The 14,284-nt window shown below is 38.7% G+C and overlaps 1 protein-coding gene across 1 annotated transcript in view; it reads left to right on the top strand.

Moving 5' to 3' along the window:
• LOC139709290 (short transient receptor potential channel 4-like) overlaps positions 1–11,983 on the top strand; it is a 53,036-nt gene extending 41,053 nt beyond the window's left edge. Inside the window, exons 10-16 of the mRNA XM_071621240.1 lie at positions 211–551; positions 2,003–2,198; positions 2,600–2,779; positions 8,425–8,466; positions 9,339–9,460; positions 10,441–10,630; positions 11,312–11,983. Of these exons, the coding sequence (XP_071477341.1) occupies positions 211–551; positions 2,003–2,198; positions 2,600–2,779; positions 8,425–8,466; positions 9,339–9,460; positions 10,441–10,630; positions 11,312–11,983 (1,743 nt within the window). The remainder of the gene's footprint in view (positions 1–210; positions 552–2,002; positions 2,199–2,599; positions 2,780–8,424; positions 8,467–9,338; positions 9,461–10,440; positions 10,631–11,311) is intronic.
• The last annotated feature ends 2,301 nt before the right edge of the window (positions 11,984–14,284 follow it).

Genomic DNA, 14,284 nt, shown 5'->3' with positions numbered 1-14,284 from the left:
TTTTACAACGATCCCCATTCTTTGTTCACTGAACCAAATTGAACGGGGTTTTCTGCTAAGTGATGTTACATTTTAGACCCTGAAATAGCATTCAAACAGTTTAATCATATTGAAAGCTATCAATGCGGAAATCCGTTTGTTTGTTTGTTTGTTTGTTTTTCGTAAGGGGGACATGCCTTATCACGTGGTCATGTTATTGTCCGTCCCTAGATTCGGCGGAGCTCAATCATGGACACCGACGAGGATTTCGTCAATCTACCCTGGAACGATTTCGCTGTCATCTCCAAGACGTTGTTCGGGCTGGCCGTCGTCGTGGCGTTTCTGCGCATCATGCCATACCTGATCTCCAACGACGCCGTGGGCGCCTTCCAGCTCTCCCTTGGCGACATGATCGTCAACACCTCGCACTTCTTCGTTGTTCTCCTCGCCGTCTTCGTCGCCTTCGCCACCGGCATGACCTACCTCTACGGAAACACCATCGAGGGATCCCGAGCGCTCGCCTGTAAGCACAGGCTGGGCGATTGCAGTGACTTGAAGGTTCACTTTGACAAGTAGGTGCCCCACTATCAGATCTCGAGGCCAGGCGATGGGCTATCGATTTTCTGGTAGTGGTTTAAGGATAATTTCCCTCTGGACCATTACCCCACACCCTGACCCTGACCCTGTAGCCCTAATCCTAATCCTGAACCTAGTATACTAACCCTAACCCAAACCCTAACCCTGACCCTAATCTTTACTCTAACCTTGAATTATCACTAGCCAGCAATTAGCGGGGGGGGGGGGGGGGGGGGGGGGGAGGGGTAAATGTCGGGGGGGGGGGAATTATTGCCCTGATACGCTTGAAGTCACCCTACTCTATACATTTACCTCAATCTTGAGCAGATAGTTTCGATTCGTTTCTTCCGGCGCCATGTTTTGTTTGTTAAAGGTCACAAATAACATCAATAACTGTTGTGATTTGGCCGACTCAACCCGAGACAAACAAGATCTTTTAGTTCACTATTTGGCAACGAGTTTTCTCACTATCATTTGTAACTCCGTTGCAGTATTTGCGCATTTGCCATCATGCAGAGTTATTCTTCCTATCCAGTAGAGCGTGATTTTATCGTTTTGTTTTCGGATCGCAAATATAAACTGCGCCGGATAAACTGTAAAGAACAAAAGCAACAATTAAGCATTAGGGTCGCGGTTTGTAAGTGAAGCTGTCAGCTGTATCATTCTGTTATCAGATCATCTCAATGTGAACATGGATGCTTTGCGTGAACAAGTAAGAACAATGATGGTTGATCGGTTTTCTTAGAGTCCGTGTAAGACTTGTCGTCACACTGTAGACATCACACGGCAGTAATTTGAAATTATGAAAAACTCCAGACGGTAACTCTTATTGGAGAAAAAACTGAAAACGCATGCGCACGCACACACATGCACGGAAACACAGATACATACACTCCACTCTCTCAATTCCCCCTCCCTCCCCCTTCTTCTATCTCACAAGCACCATGTTTCAATGCATGCAACTGATGCTGATTCATATCGTTTGCATGTCTGTTGGCAAGATCAACAGCGCCCTCTGTTTTTTCTATCTCTGCAGTCGTGCTCCCATGGGCCTCCAAAATCCCTCTGTGTTTGAAATGCACAAATTGATTGAGAAGCAAGCAGGGAAAATAACGTGAAAGCACGGTGACTTGCCGATTATATGAAATTGGGTTTTTGTTTTGATCTTATATATTTCTCGTGTTTAGATATGAACGTATTATTGGTATCACAAATTATTTTAGGTTGCATTGCAAGTACTCTCCCGAAAATATCCACTTCTGCAATATCCGAGTCGCGGTTGCCTGATAACCGACGTCGTCCTGCAAAGTCTGTGGCATGATATATGACTCGTAATCCCTACACACTATTTTATATGACGTACTTTGACGTAGAAATCGTAATAAAGAGGTTTATAAACTGGTGTCATTAACCTTTGCCACAAATTCTTGCTCAACGCTCCCGATAGCATATTTCAGACGGTGGTGACGCTCTATTGGTCGATGTACGGTTTCATGGGTACGGACATCTTGCAGCTGCCCGCCGAGCAGCAGTCTTTGTACGTGGCCGGTCTCACGCTCTTCGCACTCTTTAACATCCTTGCCATCCTGGTACTCCTCAACGCCCTTATTGCCATCATGAGCAACGTCTACAACGCCATAGAGGTAGGTGTAATGGCCAAGGTCATTGAGCTAAACTGAAGAGCTTGTTTGCAAAAAGGGCTTAAATCAAAAGCATTTTACTTGCAAAAGAGCCTTCCGGTATTTGCTTACCTGGATTAAAAAATGTGTTTGTCTGCTTTTGTGTGTGTTTCCACCATCTTTCCCTATGTGCACATGATATTGTGGTGATGATGATGATGATTGTTATTATAATTATTATTATTATTATTATTATTATTCTTATTATTATTATTATTATTATTAATATCATTATTATTATTGATATCGTTACTATTATTATTATTATTATTATTATTATCATCATCATCACTATTATCAATATCATCATCATCATCATCATTATTATTCAGACTGAAATGTTCTTTACTGTTTGCATCCCTCAGGAAAACGCCGATGTGGAATGGAAGTTTTCTCGCACTGTGCTCTGGATGTCGTTCATGGACGATAGCTTCACGGTTCCGCCTCCTTTCAATCTGGTACCAGATTTCGGCGCCTTATGTTCTAGATTGACTAAAAGCCTTGAAAGAAAGAAACATCAGGAATCGATCATGCTCTCCGAAATGGTAAAGTAGAGACAATCTGTAAGGGGAAAATCCAGTCCAAGTATAAGTTGGTCTGATGAGAAAGAGTAAAATATTACGAGTTCAACCGTGCGGTAAAATTTTGATCGAAATCGGGTGAAAAATAAGGAAGATACAACATGTTGAAGTATGACTAATCTTTGCAAAACAGTTCTTAAATGATCAATCATTATGAATATGCAAATGGCACAGTGAGCATGTCATCCCCTCACAACTTGCCATAATAATAGATCTAGTTTGTACATACAATTTTGAAATTGCCACTTTTTCATTCAAACGCATTTATGTCTGAGGCTCAAATCCTTGTATATCTAACTGATCGCTATTCTGAAATTATTCAACGATGAGTAACATTATGTTTTAGATTTCAATGTCAGCAACATTTAATTTTCGTTATTTTTTGTACACGATCAAATATTCATATCCACTGTACAAGAACTGTTTTTCAGAAATTAGCAAAACTTAGCAGAAATTAGCAAATGCCTTAACTTCCTTATTTTTTTATCCGATTTCAATCAAATTTTTACCTTTTAACTCATAAGATTTTACCTCCTTTTATCAGATTAACTCATATTTGGACTGGATTTCCTGTTTAAAGGCTTCGGCACGCCGAGCACGGTAACAGCAACGGTAACGATTTTTGCTATGGTGCGCTAAAGGAACCATGCCTTTTTCTATTTTGAAAAAAAAAATCAATAATTCGGCATAAACTCACCCAAAGTTTATTCTTATCTCAAAGTCAATAGCAACAAATCACCAGTTGAAGATCTCTTTTGTAACAAGATTATTAGCGGGGAAATGATATTGTAACAGAACCAGACATGGTTCCTTTTGGCGCACCATGGTAAAAAATTGGATCGTTGACGTTACCGTGTCCGGTGTTCCGAGGCCTCAACACTGACTAGTTCAGTAACCACTATAGTGTAATACGCTTTGCCGTTAAATGTCTAGTTTGGCTGGATATACTTCTTGAATGTCTGAGAACGGGTCGAAACGAGATCTGGTAAAATGCGTCTTGAAAACATTCCCTTAAAACGAAAACGGACGAGAGTGGAAGTTAAGTCCGAAATGTATACTGGTGAATGTGTGATTTCAGGGGTGCTGATATCTCGTTTTACTATAGACGCTAAATATCAAAGAGTAAAATGAACTGCATTTAGATGAATAAGATATAGAAATGCTAAACGTGATGTACAGCACATGAAATAGCAGCGAGAGTTGTGAGGACATGGAAGGCAATAATGGCAAATTGTCTCATATACACTGTATATATATATATATATATATATATATATATATAATATAATTATATTCTAATTTTGAAATAAGTAGCCTAAACGGGCGTTTTCAAGAGAATCAGGGAGGACGCATGTCTGTATGGTACCCAAGTAACGCACACAACACAGTCGCATCATTGCGCTAGCTCGCCAACATCCTTCCTGGTCTTAAACAGAGATGGGACCAAGTGGAACTAAGACATAAACCAGTGTGTGAGAAGTATCACATCATCCGAAGGACCGGTTTGCCAAATCAAATATTCAAATTCATGAGAACACTTTAAAATCTGTTCGTTACTATTAGGAAGTGTGCTAAAGGCTTTGTACGCCGTAAGTCGCACAACAACTATGCAAAACTCACATTCCAAGCAATGATATATAAATTATAATATCATTTGATATGATATGAATAAAAATATCGAACGATACATGATTATCAATTAATTGCAACGATAACTGAAGTTCTGGGACTAAAATAGGAGTGACGTAGATGCATTATTAAGTTGGTTCATTCATGCAGGTGTAATTTACCTCATGAAGCCACCAGACTTACAGTAACAAGCCGGATCATGTCGAAGTAGAATAATGTCTTTTGTATTTCATTTTCTCCTTCATTCCATTGCTTACTTTCTTTCAGTTCGTAAGTATAAAACAAAGAAATTCGGTTGGTATTTTCTTTCTGTTGTCATTTCGCTGTGACACGTACGTTCATCCTAACTGCATGACTCGATCAGTCGATTGAAGATTTCATCGTTTTGCACTGTGTTTGAATAGTGAGCACGCTTTGCACCGGTTGGCCTATTACAGTTATAGCCAGCGCATTGCACAATGTCTGTTGTGAGTCTGTGTATTTTTTTCCCGTTAACTCTGCGCTGTTTTCGTATTTTCTGTTGCTATTTTTTTTTTTTTGGTTTATTTCTTGCACGCGCCGCGCTTCTTGACGTGCTTCAAATGTTCATTTTGTTCTTAGTGATTGCCGGGTTTGTGTGGGAAATTATTGCCTAATTTGTTCCAATTCGACCAATTAAATGAAGAGGTTTTTGATTACTGTCTGTCTGTGGACGATTAGTCTAATGTGACAGAGACACCGTAATCTCACAGGAATTCTCCTTCCTTTTTATGCAAACCTCTTGGCAAGGTTTCGGGAATACTGTGATGATAAGATCATCCCGTAAAAACAAACACAAATACAGAAATCACGATAATATTGGCAGACCTTCGCCATTTTAATACAGCTGAAACCTACATTGAATGGGGTTAGGTAATGCCAATGTCGTATAGTGTAGAGACCACGGGCTCTTAGTCCCTCGATGTCTACCCCATGAGGAGACCAGTGTTTATACAATGATTATGCCTGTCTTGAACAAGATGAAGAAAATGGAGAAAAACACCAACAACCCACCCTATACTTGGCAATACTATAGGGTGACTGCATATTGGTCGTTAGTGTGATTTTGATGATGCTGTTGCTGCGTGTTATAATGATGATTATAATAATAATTAGAGTAATAGAATAATAACAGAAGTAGTACTGGTAGTAGTATAGTAGTAGTAGTACTCAGTAGTAGTAGTAGTAGTACTACTACTACTACTGCTACTACTACCTCTACTTCTACCACTACCTACTACTACTTCTACTACTAATACTTCTACTACTACTACTACTACTACTACTACTACTACTACTAATGATAATAATAATAGCATAATAGTGATAATAACACTAATAATCAATAATGTTCACGACAGAATATTACAGACTTGTATTGATGTTCACTCGTATATTTACTCACCACTTCATTTATGTATTGACAATAATGGAAGATATTAAAGCAGAGATGAAGTGAACATCGATTGAAAAGAGGAGTGTAATTATGCACCACCACCCCCTTTTTGGTAGTCATTACTGTCTAACTAGATCGTTTCATACTGGATTCTGAATTTCCCATACACTTATACAGTAACTACTAGGCTTTGGTAAGTAAAGGATTAAAAACATACGTGTGTGAGACATGAAAATGGCCAGTAGGGACTATAGACAGAGTTATAAAGAAGCTTATTGCCAAAAACCTTATTTACGTCCCTACTACGCGAGGTTGGATAATATTATACGTAGTATCTTGGTCCTTTATAGTCATTGTAACTCCAACAGGAGAAGGGCAACATACACGTATTTATACAATATACACATAACGACAGCCTGTACTACCTGGTATATCTATCTCTGTAAATGAACAGAATATATCAAGAATATAAAGTGTTATATCATAAAGCAAGATAAGAATATCATCCTTTTTCTATAGTAAAGTTCACATTCTTTCACCAGTATGTGTACAACCTATGTATCCGGCACTTAATATGATGACCATATATTTGACATTTACTGTAAACACAAAATATCAACTCTCCTTTTTATACTATGATTATATTTTGCTCTCTTTAAAGAAAAGATGATAACGAATTTCCATATCAACATTCGTATGGTATAGAGGAACATTTGGTAACCCCTCTCACCCCAACCCCGGAACAGACAAGAACACTTAGTAAAGAAACCTAATATTGTTTAAGCTAATTCATATAAACGTATGTACCTCAGGGACATGGATAAATCCTATGTACCTATTAGACAATTATCAAATAACCTATCAGACGTCATGATAACAGATTAAATGTTTTCCTCCTTTTGTCATTTCCCCTTTTTGTCAAATTCTGTCGTGCATTCTGTCAGATCGTGAGTACCAAACAACTGTACACCGTTGGTGTAGAACCATCGTAATCTTTGTAATGTTTTCATATCAATGCATTATGATTCTAATCTTATGTCAGTATTGTTACAGGTGTCGTTCTGCATTTCACCTCAGTAACTCTTTCCTTTATTCATCACTAATATGTGCATTCGACTGAATGTGTGTATCGCACCCAATCTTGTACTCAGTCGCAGTTGTTGTCTTTCGGTATGATTATGAAGATTGCTGCAACTGTAATGGATTCATTTATTGTTTTCGACCACTAGTTGTCACTCGTGTGCCATTGTCTGTGGACATTTTTAGTAACGTGATCGTCCAACGTCTGTGGGATCTGATTTCTCCATGGTCTTCGTATACCTTTTTTGTGTCAGTGTGTTTGATCACGAGTCCGGTGGTCACAAAATACCAGCATAGACAAGATTTATGCAGTTTCTTGGAAAAAAGTTCTTTTTTTTTCACAAGGTTTAGCGCAAAGCAGGCCCTAGCGGACCACGTCAATCATATCATTATACACAGAAGGCTGGGCGTTTATATAACTCTAATTTCTCACTAAAATTTTCACTTGTAAAAAAGGCTATACCTTATGCAAAAGCATAAACAACACAGAGAAATAAGCAGATAACACACACACACACACACACATTATATGCACACACATACAGTCACACAAAATAAAAACCTCCCTCCTTTCAACAGGAGCTTCAGTTGGCTCGACCTGCATTTTAAGAAAACGTGGACGTGCTGCAGGTGGCTATTAGGCGGCGATCTATCTCTGCTGCTTATCTCTTTCTGTTGCTTTTATATCAGTGGTCATAGCCAGTTGTACCACTCCCCCTTTCTTGGAAGTGACCCTCGTCATTTCTATCCTCATTTGAATACTCCTATCTGCATATTTGCAGGAAAAGTATCTGACTTGATAAGTGAGAGAAGGTTTATATGGCAAATGGATAAGCGTATCATTATATCATCACTATTACTACTATTATCACTATAAATTATAACAATCTCAAGTTTTGACACAAATGTATAGTACAAATAATGATCACTTTCGATTGAGAAATTTTCTCTTTTCTTGAATTCAGTGAGATTGAACCATCAGGGGTATATGAGGGGAATACACATTTTCTTTGTCAAGCTGTATTCATACCTTCCAGAAAAGAAAATTTCGAAATGTGATTGTAATAATAATTGAGATGCCGTAGAAGTCTGAAATAATATTTGCTTATCAAATCGTATATTTCAAAATAAAAATATATTTCAAATTATCTTGCCTCATAATAGTTCACCTGTATACTCAAACTGGAAGTTTAATTTCTTTGACATCATTATCATCACTATCGAATTAATGATCACGTTATTTCTATATGTTACTAAAATGACTATTACTATCGTCACACTCAATATTGATATAATATGTAATACAACTGTTGTCCACATCAATCCCCATATGACCACTTATATTATGATAACTACTATTATTGTTATTTTCTTTATTTAACCATCGATAATGATCTATTTATTATTTAAAGTCAAAGTCACTGTGGTTCTTATGATCATGTTCAAATAATTTTCGTCTTAATCGAGATTATTTTCTTTCTTACAGATGCGACACGAGTACCAAAGTGTAAATCAGGAAGAATATCAGGTAACATAATGATATAAAACTAAAACCTGCCGCACATTATACGACTTTCGGTCGTACGACTGACAGACTTTGGATCCGAAAGAAATCACGACAGCCTCAGAATAAACATGCTGGTTTATTCCAGATCCAAAGTCGCTTAGTCGTGGGACCTAAATTCATATTCTGTGCAGATGGTGTGCGGCGAGCTTTAGACTATCACTTTGAATGATTTTTTTATGCCCTTTGTTTGAACGTATAGTGTTTCAAAGTCGTAAAGTGCTTCTTAACCATTTATGCGAATATGATATTGAATAATGATATAGATATATCACTCCAGCTGTTTGACATTAACGTCAAAGTCGAGGAACGTAGAAGTATTTTGAAATGCCCCGAATGAGAAATTTAACGGAAACATGATATTGGTTCAAAATTGTTCGATTAGGAAGTGACTTCCATGTGGAAGATCTACCTGACCAAAAGTACTGGCTGGCACTGATAGAGGGATTTTGTAACGTTTCCATCCTATTCCTTTGATACTAGATTCCCAGTACACAATGAAAAATGGAAGCTGAAATGCAAACACCAGAATAAGGTGTTGTGATGATATCAAAGAGTTAGATTTAATGCAATGATCTAAATCATTAACATTATTAATATTGTGAATTTACATTTATGAATGTTGTGAATGTTAATTTACAGATCAGCAGTTTTTCACAAATTTAATTTGTAGAGGGAAACATAGTGAAGAAACTCACACCTGATTATTAATGTTCTTTGAAAATCAGTTCCAGTGGTCAAATATTCTGGAGGACTACTTGTCAGACCCTTCATGGCTTTGATTGAGTTGAATTTACCTGAACTGGATTACCTTTCTGTTATTTTTCGTAATATAGAACGTGATCGCACAGATCATGGATCGGTATATTGCCAACAGACTGACGAGTGAACAAAGCGCCACCGGTGATATCAGCCCGCTCGACATCCGGGACCTTCGGAACGACGTTGCGTCACTCCGGTGAGGTCGCCTGACCTTGAAACAATGATTATGACATGCTAGTTTTAAATCATTGAGCGGTATTATTTACTGTCGGAAGTTAAGAGAGAGATCAGACTGAAAGAGAAACCATGATGCCCTCGGAAGACAAGAAAACTATTCATGATTATAACATTTTATGAATAGAAAAGGACTTCGACCTTCTCTAATTAGAATCAACTTCATTGTTATAAAAATTGTAAATTGTGTTCATGTTTTACCATCAAATACGGCAAAAGAGGGCAATATAAAAGGTAAAGGTATATGAGTATATGAATATAAGAACGACCCAAGTCCAATTTTTGGCCAAATTCAGTTTGACATGGGAAATTGTAGCTTATGCATGGACTCATCTTGTGTATAAATGATAAATCCTAATTACCCCCGGAAGTGCCTGAAATGAATGAGTTAAATCTTATATTAATGTATGAATGAAGGACTTGGGTCATTCTTACATTCATATAATAGCGCCCTCTCTCATCCTTCTCCCATCTCTATAGCAGAATATCATGTATATGAATCAAAGAACGACCCAAGTCCACCACACAAAATTGCCTCTCCACAATTAATGTAAATGTTAATTGTCATAATAATATATGTTCTAATTTGTATATACAATGTTGCCTTCCCATCACAGTTAAATAGAATATTATTGGACAAATAAAAAAGATATGAAGTTTTATTTAGTTTACTCGAAATGATCTTCCATGGACTTGGGTCGTTCTTATATTCATATACTCATATCCATCTATCCATCTGTTTATCTTTCTGTCTGTATATCTGCCTCTCCATCTCTATCTATCTATCTATCTCTCTATCTCTCTATCTACATATTTGTCTATCTCTCTTTCCATATACATATAAACGAAAAAACGCCCACTGTCAAGTGCGATCAAGGAAATGATCATTCGATTTTCCCATAGTCTTTAGAATATTGATCTTTCATGCAACTCTAATCCCAGGTTCGACATCACCAAACAGCTGACTCAGATGGAAGAGAGCCTCACCCGGGGCAACCAACAAGGAGATCAAATCTTCGGCCAGAGCAGGGAGGCGAAAGTGGTCTTTGACCGAACTCTGGAGATCGACGACATGGTGTACAAGTACAAGGCGGCGCTGCGCAACATCTTCGAGAGCGTCGAGAAATACAAGGTGAGCGCGGCGGCAGTCCCCTCATGAATATGCATTATGCATAACTTATGAGAGTAGGCCCTATTCATTTTTTTTACGTGTTCTGTTTAAGACCTGTCATGTAGACAAAAATCATAATTATCATTTGATGATTAAGGTAACCTCTAAACACTGTCTTCTGTTTGAGCTGCTATTACCGCAAGTGCATAGTGTGATGCGGATACATCCGACTTCTGCTACAGTTTACGCCATCATTTACCTCTTTCAAAATTCAGGCAAATATATTCATTACCAATAACATGTTAATGATCATACAATTTGACGGACTGTGTTTCACAAAAAATGAAATCTTGGGGAATTTTCCTATTTTTGTTTTTTTTGTTTTTATGGTTGTCCACACATGACGTCATGAAGTGTGCTAGTTCTGATATCAAGCGATGACGATCCTGAAACTTTAGCAATTTATGAACTTTGAATCGATAGTCCGATTTCCCTCAAACTTTCATCGATGTGTTCGGCTAATATTGCTGCTTTCACTCAGTCCACATTTATATTTTGGTTGTGGTTTCTTATCAAGCTAACGATGTTTTTAAACATTTACGCCACTGCTTCCGTTGTATTAGCTTTTCTCTGATAGATAACTGGTTATTCAAAATGGTCTATTAATCACTTTAAGGAGGCAATCGTTTCAATTTCTTTTAGGGTATCGTCCCGACGAGCGAGGATCTTGAGTCATGGTTTATACGAATCGTCCCTCAGGTGGGACCAACAGTTACTGTTCAAGCACCAAGACCAGAATCCCACTCCATCGGTGCTCAAGTCGGCTCTCCCCCTGTAGAAACAAAATCCATCGAAACACAGACCACAGTAGCGATCATGGACGTTACTCCGGCGCCAGCACCGGAGTTGGATGTTACAAGCGCCGAAACACAGACGCCATCAGCGGATTTGGATGTTACAAGCGCCGAAACACAGACGCCTTCAGCGGATGTGGATGTTACAAGTGCCGAAACACAGACGCCAGCAGCGGATTTGGCGGGACAGGGAGTTCAGACGGATGAGACAAATGTGAGCTCGTCGGAGACGCAGACGGATGAAGTGGAAGTAGAGCACGTCGAGACGGTAGAGACGAACGGAGCACCAGAGGAGACGAGAGCCCCAGTCATTCAGGAGGAGGAAGATGCGCAGAAAAAGAGACACACCCGAAGTTCCGGAGGTCTGGTTCCCTCCCTCGTCAGGATGTACGAAGAGGAAACGGAACCCCCGGAAAAGACGAAACCGCGGTGGCGGCGTGAAAGGCGACCGTCTCGTATTCCACGTCTGAAACGATTCGCCAATAACAACGACCAGAACTCGAATGACATCACCGAGTGATTATCAAAAGATGACGAAGTTGACGGCACAACGCCAGCTATTGACCAAAAATGTACTCTGTCTTTTCGTATACCAGTTTGCAATATAATGCCTAATGGCGCAATGCGGCAGATTTCCAAGTTGTAAAAAGAAAACGAGGGGAGGAAAAGAAAAAAAGAAAGACGAGCCGCCTGTGTTCATACTTGCCCGAAGAAAGGAATATGTAGTAACCTCAAGATATTGGAGTGCTGAAATCGTACATGATATCAAGTAAGCTTATTAATGATTCTCCATTCTAATATGCTTTTATTATGATATGGTGATAGCTAGATGTTCGCAATGAGTATATATCACTAATAACAGATGGTTGAATATTATCATAGTCTGAATCCCTCTTTCCTACTTGCACTTGGTGTCCTGTCTCCAAATCATAGATTGAACTGAAGAACTATTCTAGAAAACTTCTGCGAATCTGTCATTCTATGTGATCTACTTTCATGTAGCCTCTGTAAGAACAAGCTAAGTTTCTTCACAGAAGACATATGAATGATATGTAATATGAATATGTGTATATTTTGCCTATCTTACAAATGCTGTCACTGTCTGGCGTTATAGTTTCTATTATCAATTCAGGGATCAGGAGCAATATACAGTAAACCTCGGATAAGTCGACGTCGAGTGAGTCGAAAATCACTTAACTCGAAGCAAAATAAAAAGTCCCGATTTTTCCCTATGTATTTTCTCTAAGAAATATTTGGATAAGCCGAAGTACGAGAGTCGAATTTCGGCTGTGTCGAAGTAAAACAGTCAGTCCCTTTTGTACAAAATACACGTAGTTTACATCACTTGAGCCGAAGAAGATTTGTCTGGCATTCTCATTACATTTAGAGGAGAACAAAATAATCGGCATGTCGCAGAACCCCGTCCCTGGCCTGCTGCAGGTAAGCATGCACACTCACCGTACCGCTCTGCACGCATGTCGAATACATACACATGTATGTATACACACAGCACATCGATCCATGTACTTTATCCATACACACAGCACATCCATACTTTATCCATGTCAAGCCAGAACTCCTTGGTCAACCAATCGCTGCTTTAATATTTTAGTGACAGGCCAAGTGGGTGGAGCTTGTTTGTGCGTGCCCGGCTGGCTGTACAGTTTTGTTCAATGGAGGTAGGATGGGCCTGGGAGAGTGTTTGTCTCAGGGTAGGTTGACAGAGATGGCTACCTATGTTGCACCATAGACATAGCACATGCACATTGCCACATTAGCGCAGACATTCTCAGCGAACTACGTTTAACTACTAGGTACTAGTATTGATACAAATTCCATGTTCAATTTAGAACAAAATAAGAACATTATCTTCAAGAACAGACAAATTTGAATGCAAACACACACAAGCACGCACACACACACACACACATGCATGCAAATATCCTATACTACATGTACATAACTGTGAGTCGAAAAAAAAATCGACTCTCGCGAGAGTCGAATTTCACTTAAGTCGACGCATTTTTGTCAGTCCCGAGAGCTTCGACTCATGCGAGGTTTACTGTACTACGACAGGGTAATACAAATATTTCTGCTGAGCCGTGCGTTTGCGACAACGATTTATTGAAGAAGTTTGAATATCCTTTTATGTCTTGGCTTACTTTTAGCGGCACTTAGCATGTTAAGAGAGAAATTAATCACGTTGAAATAACTACTGTGGCACTCAGAGGACTCTTATCCGTTCTTAAGCGTATAAGCAAAAAAAAAAAGAATTTGACAGAGGATAAACGGCGCTATCAACCTCAGCGTCGGAGCTGTGATACTTCTCTACAGACTAAATGCATGGTACACTTGGCTCTTTTAGACAGCGGCTTAAGTTATGTCATATGTGTGTGTTTTAAATCGCAGCTTAACACCTTACTTACTTTTGAATTTGTAACTATATTTGTTGTATTATAATATCATGTCCTCCTGCCTTAATTAAGCCAAACTTCCATTCTGGTAACCATGATATTGATGCATGAAATTTATCGTTTTACAATGATATTGATCCTCCTTCATCACTCTTCTATTCTTTTGTCTTTCTGTGTATTTTTACAAGAAAGAATGGCCTCCTTTGTTTGTTTGTTTTTTCACGCGTTATCATCAATAGCCAAGTCATTCGGGGTCATCCTACGAGACAGACATACATGAGCATGACGAGATATTTCACACTGGTGTTTTTTTTTATATAGTAATGTTTTGTTTGACGCTTTGAATTGATGATTCAAAAAGTATTCACAATCTTAACACGCTCGAATTTCACAGTGTGAAGAGATTT

The sequence above is a fragment of the Diadema antillarum genome, unplaced genomic scaffold, assembly GCF_040938485.1.
Source record: "Diadema antillarum isolate AM-2024a unplaced genomic scaffold, OU_Dant_1.0 seq00001425_RagTag, whole genome shotgun sequence".
Taxonomy (NCBI): Eukaryota; Metazoa; Echinodermata; class Echinoidea; order Diadematoida; family Diadematidae; genus Diadema; species Diadema antillarum.
The sequence above is the reverse complement of the archived record's forward strand: the minus strand, read 5'-3'. Positions and strand labels throughout refer to the sequence as shown.